At 44.7% G+C, this 22,056-nt stretch overlaps 1 protein-coding gene across 1 annotated transcript in view; it reads right to left on the reverse strand.

Moving 5' to 3' along the window:
* Positions 1–15,177, reverse strand: part of ank3a (ankyrin 3a) — a 109,765-nt gene extending 94,588 nt beyond the window's left edge. The window contains exon 1 of the mRNA XM_048269326.1: positions 14,402–15,177. Within this exon, the coding sequence (XP_048125283.1) occupies positions 14,402–14,518 (117 nt within the window). The 5' untranslated portion in view covers positions 14,519–15,177. The remainder of the gene's footprint in view (positions 1–14,401) is intronic.
* Positions 15,178–22,056: the final 6,879 nt, after the last annotated feature.

The raw sequence follows: 22,056 nt of genomic DNA on the forward strand, positions 1-22,056 counted from the left end.
TTGCAGGCTTGTTGCCCTCTGCAGTAGGCTACTGTTTATTAATATGATATGCTTGGACCTCTGGGCTAACAGTTGAGAGTGCTATGGTGCTGGAGAGGATCAATCTGCTAAGCCTACTCCAGTGCCAGTTGCAGTAAGCCTACTAAACTAACAATCCTTATTTCGGAATACATTACATGACTCATCAACAAACCCTTTCACATGTCATTGTGTGTATCAAGGTACACACACGTGTGTATCAAGGTACACACACTGCGAGACTCTGGCTGCTTACAGAAGCAGAAGGCCACGAGCAGACTTGCACTGCCCATTTTAACTGCCTCAGATTGAGTTTACTAAGTGCACACTAAAAAATTCATAAAGATGGCAGGCCTGTGTGTGTGTGTGTGTGTGTGTGTGTGTGTGAGAGAGAAAGGTGTGTGTGTGTGGGAGGGGAGTTATTGTGTATGAGAGAGAGAGAGAGAGAGAGAGAGAGAGATGAGAGAGAGAGAGATAGCCCCTTTCCTCTGAGCTGTGGGAGTCCATGGCAGCCAAGTATTGTGTGATTTGCTCAAATGACTCAAGTGCACCCTCTGGAGTGCAGAGCTGCAATGTGTGTGTGTTTGTGTGTGTGTGTGTGTGTGTGTGTGTGTGTGTGTGTGTGTGTGTGTGTGTGTGTGTGTGTGTGTGTGTGTCTGTGTCGTTGTCTTGACTTGACTGGATCAGATGATTATTTCTTTATTTCTAATTTACTATGTAACTTTTCCCAACTTATTCCTCTCCTCAACAACTGAAACTTTCTGTCTCTATAATATACTGTACCTGTGTGCGCACACACAAACACACACACGCATACACGCACGCACACACACACGCACGCACTCTCTCTCTCTTTCACTCACTCACACACACACACACACACACACACACACACACACACTGATTAGCTAGCTCAGATTTGTTAGTGTAGTAAAGTCTGATGGGATTGGATGTCTCCTCCTAAGCATTTTTATCTCTCTCTCTCTGGGGTGAAACAGAGTAAACTGGACAGTTAACAAGACCAGCGCTGATGAAGTGCCTCGGTTTACTGGACATGAGTCAAGACTACTCGGGCAGAATAAAGTTGATTGGACAGGTTGACTGCTATTGGCTGATATGCACGCTTTCTCTCTCCTCCTCGCCTGTTTTTCTCTAAGGGTGCAGCTGCAGAGATGAGGCCTATTAAAGAGCCTCCTGACCCAGATAATGGCTTCATCCGGCGCGGATCCGGACCACTTCTGGCTCAGATGAGGCCCGGCTCTGTCATAGCCTCAGCTGCCATCTTGGGAGGCTGTGAATCTTGGCTGATGTGATGTGGTGAAGAGTCACAGCTGACATCCCCAGCACCCCCCTCTCTCTCCCTCTCTCTCTCTCTCCCCTCTCTCTCTCTCCTCTCTCTCTCTCTCTCTCCCTCTCCATATATTGTATATATCATATAGGGACAAATATCAGTCACTCATATTCAAGTTCAGACTCAAAATTGCTTTCTAAAGCAACACATGTGTTCTGTCACACGTTTTCTGTCTCTTTCTCTTTGCCTCTCTCACTCTTTAAATGACTTCTTTTCTTTCTCGTATTAACTCTTGATTTCTCTCTCTCTCTCTCTCTCTCTCTCTCTCATAGGAACAGACAGCACACCTGGATGTGATCAGCGCCAGGGCCCCTCAAGGGGGTCTCCTCTCAATCTGTGGCCCAAACCGATGCACCCTTACTGGGGACATCTGGGTCAGGATAAGGGAATCTGATGGTTTGAACGAACACACACACACACACACACACACACACACACATTTAATCTTGTTTGTTTTTACAGATCCGCTGAGTGATGTGGATCCAGGTGTAAAACTATGGCATGCATCTCAATGTCCCATCTGTCTATGGTGACTCTTTAAATCTGTTGTTTGTGTGTTTGTGTGTGTGTGTGTGTGTGTGTGTGTTCATCCTACATCTGGAATATTTGGGTTGAGTTCAACCCCATCAGAAACAAGGGACACTATCAGACTGCCAGAAGGTGCATAAACACACACACACACACACACACACACACACACACACACACACACACACACACACACACACACACACACACGCACACACGCAAATTCAGTATAATAAATACTGTGTGTTTTTTGGTTCCTCTAAAGGGAATGGTCCCATGTATACACCCCCAGGATAAAAAGAGGAATTGAGAGAGGAAACACTGAAGCCGAGTTTACCAAGTGTTGGACTGCTCACCCACTAATAGGGAACATGAGTTGGGTTTAGGCCAGGGGTGGGCAAACTGCGGCCCGCGGGCGGATCCGGCCCGCCAAGCACTTTCATCCGGCCCGCTGAGCATTTCATTTGGTTATCAGGCTGCTCGCTATTTTTTTCCTGCGATAGAGACGATGTTGGTTAGCTTTACTGCAAACTGCTTTTTTACAATGTCAATGTCAAAACATCATGTTAAATAGAGATAACATCATGTTAAACTAAGTTAACTCTTAGTTATCTCCTTTGCAGCAGATCTAACGTGAACATGCGATCCATTTAATTGGGAACGCGTCTGCACTCACGAAAGGGAGAGAGAGCCGCAGGTTCCAGCTGGCTTGTCATTGTTGATAATTGATATCTCCTTCTTATAAGAAACTTTTAAAAGGAAATCATGAAGGCAGCAGTAGTTCCCACTACTGACCATTTAAAAAGTGTGAGAGGGCCATACCATAGCAGGCAGAAGATCATTGAGAAATAAACGTGAATTAAAGCGACAGTGCACAATTTATACATTTGTTAAACAGCATAACATTAGCAGTATTTTTGAGCAATTAATATTTTAAAAGAAAGATTTTGTCATACTAAATTATAGGCTATAATTTTTTTTTTTTTTTATGTGTGTGTCTTGGGGGTGGGGGGGTGGGGGGGGGGATGTTGCCCACCCCTGGTTTAGGCTGTCATGAGACAGGTTCGTTTTACCCTTCTGATGATGAGCTGTTGCAGTAGAAAAAGCTTCATGCTTCTGTGCACCAGAGAGCCACTGAGCGCATTTCATCAGGTATTTCCTCCTTATCAATCTCTCTGTCCATGATCACTACCATCACTTCATCCATGAATATATTTGACTATACTCCACAATATACTTATACTGAATCAAAGCAATATCATTTTTTGAGGTGGGCTAAAACATAATTATGTTAAAGCAAAGTAGTATAATTCATTCAGACATATATCAGTGATAATGAGCAATCTGTTTGGCCGCACAAAACATGTTACTTAACATCAAAAAGTCTGTGATAAAGCAACTTTGTGTATGTGTTAAAATAAGATGTGTGCTCCGTGTGACAGCACATATCCCTGTGGAGCTTAGCGCTCTGCCTATCAGAAGTGACCTAGGATGCAGCCTGATGTGGAGGACTTCAGAGTGGGCTTGGCTAGCGCGCCACCTATTGGCTCAAAATATAAACACAGTCAAGGGCATCTAAGCAACCTTCACAACATGCCCTGCCTAAATTCTCATCTCTCTCTCTCTCTCTCTCCCTCTCTCTCATTCTCCCTCTCTCTCTTCCTCTCTCTCTCTTTCTCTCTATCTCTCTACTACTTCTCCTTCTCTATCGATCCACACAAGCCTAAATCGAGAGCACCCAAAAATAAAGAGGTAAACTATCTGCTTTCAAGAGGCACAGCAGCCAGACAAACACACATCTTTACAGAAGAAACAGACATGCAACAGATACAAATGATTTCCCCTACATTCCCCTCACAGCACTGGTGAGCCTCAAACAAAACAGGGAAATCATATACTGGTCAGACAGTACAATCGGAGAGACTCTGGTGATGTAAAGGTATCCAGTTTCAGCTATGACATTTTGTCTATAAGTATAATTTAAGTGTAAGTGTAAGTGAGTTAAGGGTGAATTTTGCAACACAAGTTGACCAGAAACAATCACAAGACGGTGAAGTCAAACACTAGTGATCAGAGAACCCCCTGTATCAGCCCCAAGTAGAGATGAGCAAAAGCCTGCCTCTCATGATGACTGTATGAACCCTTCACAGTGTACTGTAAAGGCAGTGCTTTATGGAGGTACCAGAGTAATTAGGTGATGAACCGGAGGTGGAATATGGAATATGTGATTGAGTTTGTGATGGGCTTTCAGTGTTGTCATAAATAATAAAAGCCACTCCGCTGGGCACTCAGCATCAACAGCCTCGCTACTGTGAGTGTAATGTGTAATCATACAGGCACACACACACACACACACACACACACACACACACACACACACACACAGATATAGCTATATAAGTAAAAAGAGTCTCTCAAATCATTCCATGTTAAACATGAATGTGATAGATGGTAAATTGGTTGATGAACAACAGCTATGTGCTTGTATATTGATTATACTAATACATGCCTATCTGAATTGATCATTAAAAAAGAAAAAGAAAAACATCCAAAGCATTATGCGTGGGAGCTTTACTGAGATTTGAAGGGTGTGGTGTTGCTTAGATTGTGTGTGTGTGTGTGTGTGTGTGTGTGTGTATTTATTTCAAATGTGGTGGGGTGTACAGGTTGTGTGTGTGTCACCATTATGTTCTCATTTGTGTTTTGGCAAAGATATGAGAGTAGACAGGAGCAGAGTACAACGCCATCTGTCTTCCTTCTGTGGCTCCACACACACACACACACACACACACACACACACACACACAGACACACACACACACAGACACACACACACACACACAGACACACAGACAGACACACACACACACACACACACACACACACACACACACACACACACACACACACACACACACACACAGACACACACACACACAGACAGATACAAACACACTCTGACTTTGTCACACACAAGCACACACAGAGATATACTTATTAACACAGATATACACTCCCCCCTCTCACACAAAAACTCACACCCATTACACACACATACACATGTATAGTAATATGTTAATGTGCTCAGGTATATCTAAGTGTGTGTGTGTGTGTGTAATGACTGCAAAATAATCAAGGCTTTGATGATATGCAGATACTGGCTGACTGGACAGTATCATTACAGATCATTAGGTCTCTTCAGGAACTGGAACAGAATTGCATAAAGAACATACCCTGCCATTTATGACAAATGGTTGGTCTTCTCACATTGCAAAATACAGGCGGATGCATAGCATTTGAAACAAAATGAATACTGCAAAAAAGTCTGCTCAAACCAAATGCTAAATACAATATATAACTGAGATATATCCTATCATATAGATCTTAGCATGCTAGCTCTCTCATTAGTGGGTTTGATCGCCATGCTGTGGGCTTGCGGAGCAAGCCCACTATTGTTCTTCTTAAGTTTTCTTATTAGTGGGTTTGATCCAGCAAGACCACAGCATGGCGAAGCCTGCAGCTTATAGTGGCAGCTTATAGTGGCAATAAGACTGCAACTTATAGTGGCAATTTAAGCAAATACATTATAACAAGCTGTCAGTGTCAGAGAACAAAGCATCACAGGGTCTTGGGGTCATACACACAAATACACAAATACACAAACACACACACACAACACACACACACACACACACACACACACACACACACACACACACACACACACACACAAATTTACTTAGATAATTGACATGTAAAGGGTGTATTTTGTGTGCCCAGCTGTGAGACAGCAAGCGTCCACACTAACAGAGGTGGCTCAGTCCCCCTCTGACAGTGACTAAGAAGCCAGAGTCCAGCAGCAGCTGGACCAATATGTCCCATTCCCTTGGCAGTGGAGACTGCGTGTGTGTACTGGATCAGCGGAGGAACAGACTATAATGGGGCCATTGAGGCCGACAAAGCTGCGATTCTAACCCAGTTTCAGGCTCCGATTGTAAACACAGCGCCCAGTCTACCCGGCTGGCGCACAGCGGGCAAGGCCAGACCCAACAACCCCAGATTTTCATCGCCATCTTCATCATCATCATCATCACCTGCCAGCCAGTGAGAGGACGACGCAGAGTGATGGAGTGTGTGTTTGTGTGTGTGTGTGTGTGTGTGTGTGTGTGACAACACAGAGTGATGGAGCGATTTTTGGCTAAATGGCTGCATTGTGGTTGGAGAACGGGAATAAAATGTGTTTTATTTCCTAGAAACCCAAGCAAGGGATGTGTGTGTGTGCTTGTGCATTTGTGTGTCCGTGCGTGGCTGTGTGCGTGTACGCGTGTGGCTGTGTGCGTGTGTGTGTACGTGCGTGGCTGTGTGTGTGTGTGTGTATGTGCGTGTGTGTTGGAGTAAATCACTCCATAGCAGATGGAGATAAAACCAGAAAGAAAGGGGTGGTGTGGGGGAGGGGAGGGGTGCAGAAGAAGAGGAGGAGAGGGAAGAAAGGCAAGCCTGGCAAAAACAAAAGATGAATGGACCATGGGGGGAGGAGAGAGAGAGAGAGAGATAGTGAAATCACCTATCTCTCTCTCTCACACACACACACACTCCCTCTCTCTCTCTCTCTCTGTGTGTGTGTGTGTGTGTGACAGAGGGAGAGAGGGAGTGAGAGAGGAGGGGCGAAAACCCATAGATTTCCACAGGTCAGACTCGAGCAATGATTGCTATTGATTCTTCCATAACCATCTTGGTTTCCGGGCGAGCACTCAAGGCCAGACTTGGAGCCCGCTGCCCAGAGAAAGACACTCTTCCCAGGCAGCGAGTACAGCCAGGCTGGCTGGATGGATGTTCCACACTCAGCTTCGAATCATTAATATCTTATAAACACACTTGGTGATATGGAAAGATGAATGTTTTTATACAAAAAATATCGTATTATCAATAATCAACTCTGCTAAAAATGAAATATTATACCATAATATTAGATTTGTTTTCAGCATAAAGCATGCATAATTACAAAGTAAAAAATATTCATGCTTCATCATAGTGTATTTCTGATTATGTGGTTAAAAGAGATAGTATAAGTCATGAAGTAAAGACATGATAAAAAATATATTTGAAATGTCAAGCATTTTTTGCACAAAAATAAATATATTGCATGATAATGTTAAATATATTTATTTTTACACCCATACTGAGTTTGTCCAACATGGGCTGTATAAGAAAAGGTCAACTATTTGTATGCACTATACAGCTTTCCATTTTAGGTTAAATATTTGCCAACAATATTAGGGGGTGACATTCAGTTTGTATGATGTGCACCCGTGTGTGTGTATGTGTCAGGGCAGAAACAGAAATATCCCCTCATATCACCAAAGACCGCCCTGAATGTAAACTCTTCTACATCCCTGCCCCAACCTCACACACACACACACCCTTCATCCCAAAAGCCTCATAAGGAATGAAATCAGTGCCCACATAGCCATGACCTCAGCAGGGAAAAGTCACAAGTCACAATGACTGACAGGTCTAAGATGCCGCCAGACGCAGATGATTGAATAAAAACCCATTTCACTTGAATGCCATGACGACAGGCCAACATTCTGACCAGATCATTCGCAAGTGCTCAACAACTGATTATCTTTAGAGTCGAGTCTCTTTGAGCAAAGAATATCTCTTTTACTGAGAATCAATTTGCAGCACTTTACTGCCTAACTAATCTGGGGCGCGTTTCCCAAAACCATAGTTGCTAACTAAGTTAGTTGCTCACTAAGTTAGCAACTTTGTTGGTTGCAATGCAAGTTCCCATGGCCAACCAACTGAGTTGCTAACAGGTTAGCAACTATGGTTTTGGGAAACGCACCCCTGGGCAGCCCACTATGCCATGTGGTGCTCTCTGCTGGCTGTGCCCTGGTTAGGGAAGTGGGGTACACACCTGTCCAAATACAAAGGTAAGAAATCAAAATCTACCGAAGATCCTGGAGAAACCCCCAAACAATTACCCAGAATGCAAATGATGCCAAAAGCAACAAAACACCATAGAACAAGAACAAACACCTGAGCGGTTTGTGTTTGAAGCATGCATTTGTCACACCAGTGTAAGATCACTGCAAAAGAAACTCCATCAAATGGCAAACTCATAATAAAAATCAGAGGGGTGCTGTAGTGCAGCTGGCAGCAGTGGCCATCCCACATTCGGGTCCACGTGCCCACGAGGACCGGAGTCCGAGTCCGACCCACCCAGGTCATTTCCCAGGTCATGCCACTCCACCTTTCACCCTCCCACCTGCTTCCTGTCACTCTCTCCACCGTCCTGTTGATTAAAGGCAATAAAAGGGCAATTCCACGCAAAACTATCATGTCCATTTAACACCAACACAATGTCATGGTATGGTTAATGTGAATGTTGGTTACTTGAAATTTGAGCATTTACTCTTCTTGGTTGTAGAACTTACATGAAAAACTTTTCACATAATCATTCGCGTCATACAAATACATTTTAGTTGGTGTTATTGACGTGACAGTTTTACGTGGAATTGCCCAAAACCCCCCCAAAACAAAAATATTAATAATGAAAATCAAAAGGAAACTACCATCCCATGATAAAAGTTCATTGCTGACAATGACTGAGACCTGAGTTCAATATACATGTGGTAATATTTTCATCATATGCCAAAATGTAATACAAGATGTCACAGTCTTCTACTGAAGCGATATGAAGTGGAATGCCAATATGAAGCGGAATGCCATCCAATGTATCCTGTACAGTGACAATAAAGTATTCTATTCTATTCTATTCTATTCTATTCTATTCTATGATGGCAATTTTGATCCCACAGATGAATGAAGACCCGGCCAGGCAATGGGCATATCAGGAACATAGCTTTATTCACAATGATGCGCATCAAGGGAGAGACAGCATGACTTTGCATAGAGATCAGATCCATCAGCTGCTCTAACTTGACACGGAAATAGTCAGGGTTGAAGTGCCCTTCTATGTTGACAGGGGACAGCGATGGACATCCCAGCTTATGTGGACCACGTTGAATCAGACCCTGACAATTGCCAACATGCCAATCTGGAGCAGATAGATATGGAGATGCACCAATGTAGAACAGTCAAAGAAGCAATAGAACGCTGACTTTGCGGTTTAGAAGTATTTTAAAAAACATGCTTTTATTTATGACACAACTGAGGGAGTTTGATTGCCTTTATACACATGCCACAAGTAAAGCAGCAGGTCAAACAAAAAACGCTGAAATAGTGTTTTGATTTTTTTTGATACTGCTGAGTGATGTCTGATAGTATTACCAACACAATGTGTTCTACTCATTGATTGAGGAAGCACAATGTGGAGACGGTGATGCAGATAGCCTACTGTTGTCATGCCTTTTTTTGAAAAGTCGGTACTTGTGTAAAAAATGATGGTGAGAACTGATAGACTGAAGACAGGACAGATACATTCACTCAATGCTGACGGGGAAACTTTGGCTTTACAGCCAATTATTCACACACTTGTTTGGCACATTACAGTACTATACTTGACCAGTTAGTAAGCAATGGTGAGTGAATGATGTGAGTGATATAAAAGTGAAATGGTGGAGGTCTAGTAGTTAAGGGTCTGACAGCTCGTCCCAACTGCATGTGAGCGCCTGTCTGTATCTGTTAAATATGGCATTCTGTCGTGTCATATTTCTCGTTCAAAATAGCAGGACAACATGAGCGGCAGAAAGAAACACAGAAACGGAGTGTCCGACAAAAGCTCAAAACGTTGGGTCACATCGCACTCCAGATGGGACATTCCCACGCGACACGCGACATCGCGACGCCGCGACGCCAAGACACGCACGCCGACACGCACACGCACACGCACACGCATTAACGCGACGACGGACACACACACATGCACAAGCGACACTCAACACCGCACACGCACACGCACACGCACACGCACACGCACACGCACACGCACACGCACACGCACACGCACACGCACACGCACACGCACACGCACACGCACACGCACACGCACACGCACACGCACACGCACACGCACACGCACACGCACACGCACACGCACACGCACACGCACACGCACACGCACACGCACACGCACACGCACACGCACACGCACACGCACACGCACACGCACACGCACACACACACGCACACGCACACGCACACGCACACGCACACGCACACGCACACGCACACGCACACGCACACGCACACGCACACGCACACGCACACGCACACGCACGCGCACACGCACGCGCACACGCACACGCACACGCACACGCACACGCACGCACGCACACACACACATGCACAAGCGCACACTCGCACGCACGAACGCGCGCACACACACACACACACACACACACACACACACACACACACACACACACACACACACACACTCACGCAGGCACGCACGCACAGGCACAGAACTGTACATCAAACTGTACAAACTGCATACATCTGCTCACATTGCATGCATTTAGTACACGGTGTGAGGCTGAGCTTCTAAGTGGAGGACCAGAGGGTCGAGACTTTGATCCCAGGAGCGGCCACCACTGTGCCCCTGAGCAAGGCACTTAACCCTGAGCTTCTCCAAGGGGACTGTCCCTGTAGTTCGCTCATTGCAGGCTGCTCTGGGTAAGGCCATCAGCTAAATGAAAAAAAATATATAATGTAATAATGCAAAAGACAAATCTGTCAATTAAAACCTAGCTATCATCACAATAACTGGACCTTGAAGAGGTTAGCAAAGACGCTAGGCAATTGGGTTAGAGAGCTACACTCTTAAAACGAATGTGTTAGAAACGACACAAACTGTGTCCCCAACACAGAGTTATTTTCAACACATTCATTTGAAAAGTGTACATTTGTTGACATCTCAACAGGACACTGCACTGGAGACAATACTCAAGAGAGCAGAAGCTGCTTCATAGGGTGAGCGTTTTGCAAACCTTGCAAAAGCTGAGCCAATCTGTTTCAAGGTGGTTTTTGCATCTAATCATTAAGGGGTTCCCCAACCCCCGAATGCACTATGGTGGGTCCCTATACCACAATAAATGCAGGTGACAGCAGTAAAATATTTAAAGGCCACGATGAACTCAGCCAGTGAGCCAATTCTCCATGCCAAGATTTAATGAAAGTTACCAGAGGGCACATGGGGCAATTTTGTAAATAAATATTATTATAAAATATGAATCATAGATACATATTGTTATTGATAATACAAACACCTCTATAGTCTTGTAACATTTTTTACTTTTTTATTTTTTTTTATTACCGTTTGCTTTTGTTTATGTAAAGCACATTGAATGACCTCTGTGTATGAAATGCGCTATATAAATAAACGTGACTTGACTTGACTTGACATGCTGCCTTTTATTTTCAGTTTTCCAAGTGGCTCTCCTCCTCTTTGGATAGGCCACTCTCACAGATAAAGAGAGGAAAAAAACACAGAGATGTGGCAACTCCTCGCCCCTGTTGCCCTCGTGTTTCTGTGGGGAGAGCAAGGTTCACATCCCAGCAGGGCCCTGTAAAGAACCTTGAGGCCTATTCTCATGTTGTGGCGCTATCTCTAGAAATAAAACCGAATCGAATTGAAACTGTAGGAGACGATGAGTGAATATTTTTGAACAATGTAACATCGGTGAAATCCACAGCGCAGAGGCTTCTGCTGGGCTACCCAGGGCTCAGAGATGGGTCTGTTCCCCCATGACAAGTGATATTTTGTATTAGCACATCCATTTTTCTACCAATCCTTCTGATCAAAGGCTTCCATTGCAAAAATCCCACACTGGCAGGCTGGCCAGACATCAGCACATTTAGGAGAGTGATCAATGCAAAGGGACGAGGGAAACCTCAGAAAGGCTGGAGTGCAGCACTTCCCACGGTTACACTGACTCCAGGTCAGCACTAATGAAGCAGACTTAAGGCCTTTTGCTCACCCGGTCTGTATGTTTATTTTAAACAAAAAAAGCTAAAATAAAGAAATCTACAGAAGGAAACCTCATTCACTGACTCTACAGAGAAAACAAAACACAGAAAAGTCTAACCTCTGTTCTAATATTTATATTGATTAAAACGTTGGATTCCATGTGTGAATGTGACACATCACATGTGTGACTCAATGTTAGGTTGTATTTATTTTTAAACCTGCAACCATTTTGATCGAAAGGATGTGGACTTGGCTTCACACACAATCCAGATAGTTGGAATGCACCCAAGTATGGAGTTCAAACCTAGTGGTGCACGGACAAACACTCAGCATGGAGAAGGCATTACCTCTCCCTGGTGAAGGGATGTCAAGGACATTCAAATGTTTAAAGGTCAGATGCATGATTCTGGCAAAAGGTTATTGATATTTAATCTAAACAACCAATCAAATGACACCCTTTCTTTCCATGCTCCAGAAACAAGGTATTGATTGGTTAGAATAGTGCATTGCTCAGTCTGAGTCTGACTTTGCTCCCCGTCTACAGTGCACATATAGGACAGAAAATCCCATTTCAAGCATGCAAAGACTTCTGGCAAAAATGTTGGCAAGTGCTGAAGCAGCAGCGCTTTGGTACTACTCGATCTCTGAATCCATATGTTTGAGATTTAAGGGGGGGGGGGGGACAGTTTTTCCAAGGGACTGATTGTGTACAATGTGGTATGTTTGTGTGTGTGTGTGTGTGTGTGTGTGTGTGTGTGTGTGTGTGTGTGTGTGTGTGTGTGTTGTTTTGGGCTGGGTAGGGTTGAGTGGTGTGATCATTTCAATGCCAATCCAATTACCTCCGATCTGCTTGAGTGCAGATTAGAAGACCTCTATCTATCAGGGGACTGTGCATGCGTGCCTATATCCATGTGCCTGTGTGTGCTCATACAGTGTGTGTGTGTGTGTGTGTGTGTGTGTGTGTATGTGTGTGCTCATACAGTGTGTGTGTGTGGGGGGCTAAGGGGGTCTAATGATCCATATAAGATCTTTGTTTTCTCCTCTTCCAATACTAAAAGTGATCCACAACAAATGATTCTTTACTGAGGCATTCCCAGAACCAGTACTTCTGGAACTGGAACTGGCAGAAGAGATGAAGATTCTAAGCATGCGTTTGTGGCATTTCACTGGACAACACTATTCTGCTTCAGATTCGATTCTATTTTAGACACAGCCTCTTTCACTTCACTCCATCTCCCCCTCGTTCTCTCTCTCTCTCTCTCTCTCTCTCTCTCTCTCTCTCTCTCTCTCTCTCGCTCTTATCTCATCTCTGCACAGTGACTGATACACACCCTCTACCTCCAGTGAACATGAAATGTGAGCCTCAATTGTTATAATTGCATTCCTGAGGAAAACAAAGATCCTAGAAACACACACACACACACACACACACACACACACACACACAGCACATATTTGACGGATTACCGACTCCATATTGGCTCTCTAACTGCATCCAGCACAATTGCCGATGTTCTAACTATCACAGCATGAGATCAGTGGCATGGTTAGCGGGTGGGAGCATTCTGCTCCACCGGCTGTGCTGATGCCTGGCGGGTCCCCATTCATTCTCAGCACCACGATTTAAATCAACACGTTTGTTCCACGACGGAGAACAGTAGCAGTGTGGCCGTTACGAGAACCTGGACGCTCTGGACAGCTGTCCACTGAGCATGCGAGTCTTTTTTATCCCGGCACATTGGACGGCACAAACATCAATAAATCACAGGCACATGCATTATGAAAGATACACACACACACGCACACACACGCACACACGTGCACACACACACACACACACACACACACACACACACACACACACACACACACACATAGGCTGACACGAGAAAGATTTGGAGGAATACATGTGAACACATGCATTATCATAGAGGCGGTCCTGTTATGCATTTCTGCACAAAGAATTACTGGTTCAGATCAATGTGAAGACACACACACACATACACACACACATACACACACACACACACACAGAAAGAAAGACACAGTTAAAATCGTGCTCCTGGTTTTGATACACAGATGCCATTCGTTGAAAGACGCCGGCAGTGTGCATGATCTCTCTGTGTGTTGCGTGTAACCTTGATGTTGTTGCAGCATAAAGACTCGTCCACTGCAGAGTCTCATGTTCACACATGCACACACACACACACACACACACACACACACACACACACACACACACATATACACACACACACACAAAACGCATTATAGACAAATCACATACAAACAACAGGCTGTTAATACACACACACACACACACACACACACACACCACACACACAGAATCCACAGACCTGAAAAGCAATACTATGAAATGAAACTGTGTGTGAATGTGTGGCTTAGCTTGTTTCTGTGCGAGTGTATGTGTGTGTGAGAGCACGAGTGAGAGAGGAAGAGAGGGAGAGAGAGAGATAGAGAAAGAGAGGGAGAGAGAGAGAGAGAGAAAGAGAGGAAGAGAGGAAGAGCGGGTGATAGAGTCACGCTCTCTCAACGTAGCCCACTACCTTTTTCTTTTGATCACGGGAGTGTTTCCGGATTTTTCTCTTCCGCTCCTTTTCATCCTCGATGGCGTTTACATCCACATCCTTATTCTTCTTCAGTTGGGATGCGGCGTGAGCCATGGTGCAAAATCCCCAATCCCGCTCCCGGAGCGGGAGAAAGAGCGCTCCGAAATATTCCCACCCGTCGTCAAGGGGTACCCAACAGATAGCAACGATCAAAGAAAAAGAAAAATGTGGGATGTATCCGTCATCGGGAGGCAGGAGCGAGCTAAAGGACAGGCAGAGAGACGAGAAATCCTCCTGTCTTTATAAGGAGGCCATGAAGGAGGGAAAAAAACAAGTGATAGAAGAAGAAGAAAAGAAAAAAAAGGCAGTTCCTCTCTTCTCTTTTCTTTCCTTTGCTCTATATCATCCTCCACTCAAAGAGTGGCATCCTGGCGTCAGGGTAAGACATGAGGAGACACGGAGATAGAGAGAGAGAGAGAGAGAGAGAGAGGAGAGAGAGAGAGAGGGAAGAAGGAGGGAAGGAAGAAAGAGGGAGAAAGAAAGAGAAAAAGAGAGGGATGGTGACACCAGCACCGCCAGACGCGGAAGAAACAGGAGGAGGAGAGACTGGTTACTACGGAAACCACGTTTCCCCTCTGCCCCTCCGTTCCATGGTCCTACCTGAGCCTATCGCCGCGGTTACGAACTAGAGATGGACAGACAGACAGAGAGAAGGAGAAAAAGAGACAGAGAGAGGGAGAGAGAAAGAGAGAGAGAGAAAGAGTGTTTGTATCCGTAAGTGACAATGTGTGTGCGTGGATGAATTAAGAGCCTGAGAAAAGAGAGGGATGGGAGAGGGAGGGATTTATGGCTTCTGCTGTGAGTGTGTGCATGTGTGTATGTGTGTGTGTGCGTGCGTGTGTGTGTGTGTGTGTGTGGCTATATGCTACCCCCACCAGCTGGGAGTGTCTAAGTGAGTAGACAGGAGACAAGAAGGGGGAGGGGGAATTCTCTACAGCTTAGATCTCCCTCCCTCCCTCTCTCTCTCTCTCTTTCCCTCTCTCTCTCTTTCTCTCTCACACACACACACACAACCCCCCCCCCCCCCCCACACTCACACACACACACACACACACACGGCTGAACCATTATGCTAAGAGCTGCCTCAGTCCTCCGCACCCCAGAGAATGGAAAAATGAAATGATGGAAAGATTCAGAGAGAGCAAGAAAAAGAGAGAGAGAGAGAGAGAGAGAGAAGAGAAGAAAAAGATAGAGAGAAATGCGGAGGACGACCCACACGCGTAGCTCCAGCACTACCTTCCCCATCATGCGCCAGAGTCTGCGCCAGCCTCCGTCTCGTACATCCCCCATCACTCATGAGCACATCATCACCACTCACAGCCACGCGCCTCTGGGCCACAACTGGGCCACCACTGGCCCGCATGTCAGCCAGAGGCAGCACCCATGTGGGAGTTACCAACTACCGTCAGGCATGGAGCTGACTAGGGAACGGCGTTCATCCGCTGCTGGAGTCACGTTCACAGCGACCAGCACCAAGGTCACAATGCAGGGGTCAGTCTTAGGGGTAGAGTTGGGGGGTTTGGGAGGTGGATCAGGCAGGCGAGGGGAGGTTGATGGGATTCTGATGGCAGGGTGATAAAATAATGGACAAAAGACAGGCTTTGTTGGCAGGCGCTTGCATGTGTGTGTGTGTGTGTGTGTGTGTGTGTGTGTGTGTGTGTGTGTGTGTGTGTGTGTGTGTGTGCGTGTGTGTGTGTGTGTGTGAAAGACAGTATGGTTTATAGAGGACTTGGCCACCAGCGTCAGTAAATGTGTAGAAGAAGCAGAAGATGAAGACAGGGAGAAGAGGAGAAGGAGCCATTTTTTCACTGCCACTAGCCACCTGCCAGCGGGGTCCTCATTGTGAGATAGCTGCCTGAGCACGTGCCTGTCTTTTATTCCCCTTTTTCCTTTGTGTGTGTGTGTGTGTGCACAAGCGTGTGTGTGTGTGTGTGTGTGTGTGTGTGTGTGTGTGTGTGTGTGTGTGTGTGTGTGTGTGTGTGTGTGTCCGCACGTGTACGTGTGTGTCAGAAGAGAAAGAGGCAGTGGTATAATCCACTCCTGGACACACAATGAAACACATGCAGGGCTTTTCTGCGCTGCTCTAGGACACTGGTCACAGTTAGGCACAGGCGTGAAATCCTTTTCTTAATTTTCGCTTTTCACACACAACGCACACACACACACACACACACACACACACACACACACACACACAAGACCCACCCCACACACACACACACACACACACACACACACACACATGCTGTGCCACATGGCGGAGTAAGCACTCCCATCAATGCATCAGAGTGTGTCAAATGATAGCAGATTTAAATTTTGTTGCTAGGTGAGGACCAATGACAGGATCTAGAGTAGCTGCCAGAGAGAGAAGGGAAAGAGGTAATGGCCATTAACGAGAAGTGTGTGAGTGTGAGGGGGCGGTGTGAGGGTAGGGGTGTGTGTGTGTATGTGTGTGTGTGTGTGTGTGTGTGTGTATGTGCACGTGTGTGCATGCATATGTGTATGTAAAGCCTAATAATAAGCCATATAAGCAGCATCCTGTGTTCAGTACAGATAGTCAGCGTGGCAAGAGCACCAGGCTGTTACTGTGACCATGGATAAGAGCAGCACACTACTCTCCCGTACCAAGCCAGCGTGAAAGGGCATTTGCTCCAGGCACTGGGACTAACAGACTATATATTACAAGCTGCCCAGAAAACACTACTGCAGACAGTTGTGATACTCCAGCAGACCTCACATTACACACATTACAAGCATGTGGCGTCAACCCAGTATAGCTAAGTGACCCTTGTTTTCTAATTAAAGCCCCACACCATTTGCAGTAAGGGATGTTGGTCGGCACTGTGTGTGTGTGTGTGTGTGTGTGTGTGTGTGTGTGTGTGTGTGTAGCCTATTAATGCTTAACAAAAGCTTTCTGGGATCAAAGTACAGTTTTCTGACCAATAATCATAAATCAATGCGATAGTTACAATCAAACGTAAGCGTTTGTGGCAATATATGTCTGTCTATAGACTAGCCTCCAGTAGTTTAAGAGAGTGGTTCCGCTTGAGAGTGTGTTGTTGTGTTGTTTATTTATGTACCGTATATTTTTCTTTGTTTGTCATGATTTAGAACTTCAGGCTGGTAGTTCCATTCCAACCCACACCAACCTGTCATCTTGCCAATTATAAAACAGACTGCATATTAGCCTGCAGCAAGCATACATTAATGCATTAATATTGCTACTTTTACATAATTTACATAATACCTAAAAAAAAAGGGTCACGGTCAGTATGCCACACAACAGCTTATGTCATAATGGGGTGTTCTTACTTATTTTTGCATTGCCAAGAATCTTTGCAAAAGTGGGATAGAGGGAGTTGGGATATCCCAACTGATGTGTGGTATATAAACTGCTGATTGTGTATGCATGAGTTGTTGATACTATATGACTGTAACTGATGGTATATGCCTATGCCATATCTGCATGAGTAACTGATGGTATATGCCTATGGCATATCTGCATGAGTAGCTGATGGTATATGCCTATGCGTAGCTCATGGTATAAGGTACTGCATATAGACATGAGGTTCTGATATTCACGAGGAGCAATTGATGTAAATATGGTGTGTATGGGAGTTCCTGATGAAGGACAACCATATAAATGTGTTAATGACTGGACCTCATGGGAAAAGGTACTGCATATAGACATGAGGTTCTGATATTCATGAGGAGCTGAAATGGTGTGTATGGGAGTTCCTGATGAAGGACAACCATATAAATGTGTTAATAACTGGAGCCTTTTGTCCTACAGCCGTTCCCCTCTTCTCTCTGTCTGACCCCAGATTAACCCCACGGGGAGCCCACCACCATTTCAACACCAACACCAACGCCACCTACAGCAGCTCAAACTCACCACAGCAGATGGGCCCCAACCCAGGGGGCCTCAGGGGGCCCTTACCCCCATCATGGCTCTTTCAACCCAGCACAATAGCGTGGAGGCCACATACAAATTGGACCCTTTCTTCAGAGCCAAATTAATTGCGTCTATGGAGTGAGGAAGGCAGTGTGTAGGTTTAAGTGCTTTTGTTGGCACTAGTCTAAAGATGGCAATGAAACATAGCAATTGATTTTTACAAGAACTCGTACAATTTAGGATCATTGGTGTGCCAGATTTTTTTTTTTACTTAATTTAGTATGATCTGCTTTACTATCACAAAAACAAACAAAAACATGAAATCAAAACATCCCTTACAGTGTGCTGTCCAACCGACATTTGAGTACCTTTATTTCAGGCAATGTATAGTTCTCCTCACAGACACAAATGATTACATAATGACCTGATATATGCACTTACATAATCGAGCAAAAACATAAAATCCAGGGAAAAGAAACTGTAGAACATCCTCACGCAGGACAGTTAAGCAGTACCAATACACCGTCACCAAAATACCGCAGAAGAGTTAAGCAGTAGAGTTATGCTGAATGTACCAATACACCCTCACCAAAAGACCATAGAAGAGTTAAGTAGTAGAGTTACAGCGAAGCTACACCAGAACTGAAGCGTTCTGTTCGCAACGCGTAAAATCCATTTTAGATAAATGGTCTATTTTTTCGAACGTATGCATCGCTATCACGTCTGGTGTAGCTACTTCCATTTATTATAGTGGAAGCTAATTGTTGCAGCAGACGCAACGCGAACGGAACGCTTCAGTTACCTGCCTGGTGTAGCTCAGCCCTTATGCTGAAGGTACCAATACACCCTCACCAAAAGACCGCAGAAGAGTTAAGCAGTAGAGTTATGCTGAATGTACCAATATACCCTCACCAAGAGACCGCAGGACAGTTAAGCAGTGGAGCTATGCTGCCTTGTAGAATATGTCCTTGACACTTATATAACCTGCCTGTGGGAAAACGGCATATAAAAGCCTAATAAAAGCGCAGGAGAATAGTAACTGCTGGAGGAAGTCTTCCCTACGCTCACTACTAGGGCTGCCTGAATGGGGAAAGCCCTTACAGGCTGAACATGACCGGTTCCAGTGACACACCAATGGGCATTCAAAGACACCTACAGCAGGAGGAACCATCAGCAAATCTCAAGCACCAGTCATGTATCTCCCTCAGATCAATCTGATGACAGGTGGCAGCCAACCAAACTCTTATTCCTTCAACTTTGTTTAAACCTACTCTAAATCCCCTTTAAAACATCACCAATAAGCATCCTGTGTTTAAACCTTCTCTAAATCCCCTTTAAAACATCACCAATAAGCATCCTGTGTTTAAACCTACTCTATAGCTCAGGAGGTCCTAACCTTTTTTGGCAGATGGCTCTATTTTGATGTCACAAAATGTTGGCGACCCCAGTCATTCACAGCATGTTGTGAGAGCGCGCCTCTCATCTCTGCTGTAACATCCAGAGAGCAGTACTTTGATTTTCAAGCATGATTACATCAATCAAAGATCTCATGCGGGCTGTCTAAGTTTATTTTTTACTTAACTGTAATGAAGAATCCATATTAGTTCTGTGAAGTTTTTGATATTTCTTTTATTCAATATATATTCTTATGTAATGTACTGGTCAATTTTAAGATACCCAGTATCTCTGCTGACCCCATTTGAATTTCAGGCGACCCCACATGGGACCCCAACCACAAGTTTGGGAAACAATGGACCCCTTTAAAACATCACCAATAAGCATCCTGTGTTCAGTACAGATAGTCAGGATGGCAAGTGCACCATTCATCACCTTTCAGCGTGGAAGGGCATTTGCTCCAGGCACTGGGACTAACAGACTATATATTACAAACTGCCCAGAGAACACTACTGCAGACAGTTGTGATACTCCAGCAGACCTCACATTACACACATTACATGCATGTGGCGTCAACCCAGTATAGCTACACTCACAAGTGACCCTTGTTTCCAAATTAAAGCCCCACACCATTTGCAGTAAGGGATGCTGAGTGGCACTGTGTATGTATGTGTATATGTGTGTGTATATATATATATATATATGTGTGTGTGTGTGTGTGTGTGTGTGTGTGTGTGTACTGTTTTTTTTGCAGTAATGGATACTGGGTACTGGGGAACAATAATGTAAACGTAAATAATTTCACCACCGCAATCTGTCTGTCTACAGTATATTGTTTATACACTCACTAAATTGTAGTAGGAAGAGATGGGGGAAGAGAGAGAGAGAGAGAGAGAGAGAGAGAGAGAGAGAGAGGTGGAGAGAAGGTTTGGTGGACTTCTACACAATAGACCACTGCCGCTCCAGTATATTATGGCTTGAGGCAGTTTGTCCCGATGGAATCAGTTTCAAAAATACACTGACATCCCTCCACAATAATCGAGCAGAACAAATGCCTGTCTGTTGAAGAACATACGCATCTCCTATCTCCATAGGGAAGGCATGAGGACACCGAACTCCTGGCTGTATAACTCAGCCTGCCTGCCACCCAGCGATGGAAGGAGAATGTAAACCCCCAGGACGGGTTTACTACAGGCGTGATCACAGGAGAGGCAAGTCTAAAGATAGCAGAAGAGAAAGACGAGGAGAGGAGGAGGAGGAGGAGGAGGAGGAAGAGGAACAGGAGGCCCAACTGCTCCATCTACCGCTGGCTAAAATACACCCTGTCAGTCACAGCGCTGACATAATGGTGGAAAATAACTCTGCTCAAGATGAGCCATAGGAAATTCAAACACCACCAACTAATCTGAGGCCAATAATATGCTTCTATTGTGTGTGTGTGTGTGTGTGTGTGTGTGTGTGTGTATGTATGTGTGTGTGTGTGTGTGTATGTGTGTGTTCATATGTCTCTGCATATGTTACATTATGTTGATGACTGCATAGCATAGCATACCCATATATACATATATACTGCTCTGCTTCATAAAGCCCTCTGGCTCCCTCTACCGGTGAAACATAAAACAGCAGTTACACGTCCATTACATTCAACTGAGCCTACATCAGTGAATCTTCTATGTGCCAATCCCTGCAAGGAAACAGTATGGTTCGAATGGACAGATTACTTTTAATGGAAAGACAGAGTCTGTGATGGTGTGAATATGTGTATGCCTTTGTGTGTGTGAAATACAGCCAATTATAACCATTAGGTCTATTATTTCAAAGTGGAAACAGCTGTTTTCTCACTGATGTCTTGTTTGTCTGTGTTTTTCAGAAGTCAAAAACACACAGACAAACAAGACATCAGTGAGAAAACAGCTGTTTCCACTTTGAAATAATAGAAGTTTTCAGAAGTCAAAAACATGGGCAGGTATTTGACAAAGAGGGTATTTATTTTAAAAGGCAAGCCTGGACAAAAATGCCAAACATGTTTTCCAAATCACCTTCATTATGTCCACCCATTCAAAACATAATCCTTTAATAGTTCAGCCCTGTCCGAGGGCACTAAAAACCTCTATCTCTCTCTCTCTCTCTTCTCCCCTCTCTTTCTTTCTTTCTCTCTCTCTCTCTCTCTCTCTCTCTCTCTCTTCCATTCACTTCATTCAGGCTCCAACGCTCATGATTACACTAATTATATCCTCCCTCACTAGCGACGTAGGAAATGTCTGTACTTTACAGAAACCCAGTGACATAGAACCAAAAGGTT

The sequence above is a fragment of the Alosa alosa genome, chromosome 18 (genome assembly GCF_017589495.1).
Source record: "Alosa alosa isolate M-15738 ecotype Scorff River chromosome 18, AALO_Geno_1.1, whole genome shotgun sequence".
In the NCBI taxonomy this organism is placed as follows: Eukaryota; Metazoa; Chordata; class Actinopteri; order Clupeiformes; family Clupeidae; genus Alosa; species Alosa alosa.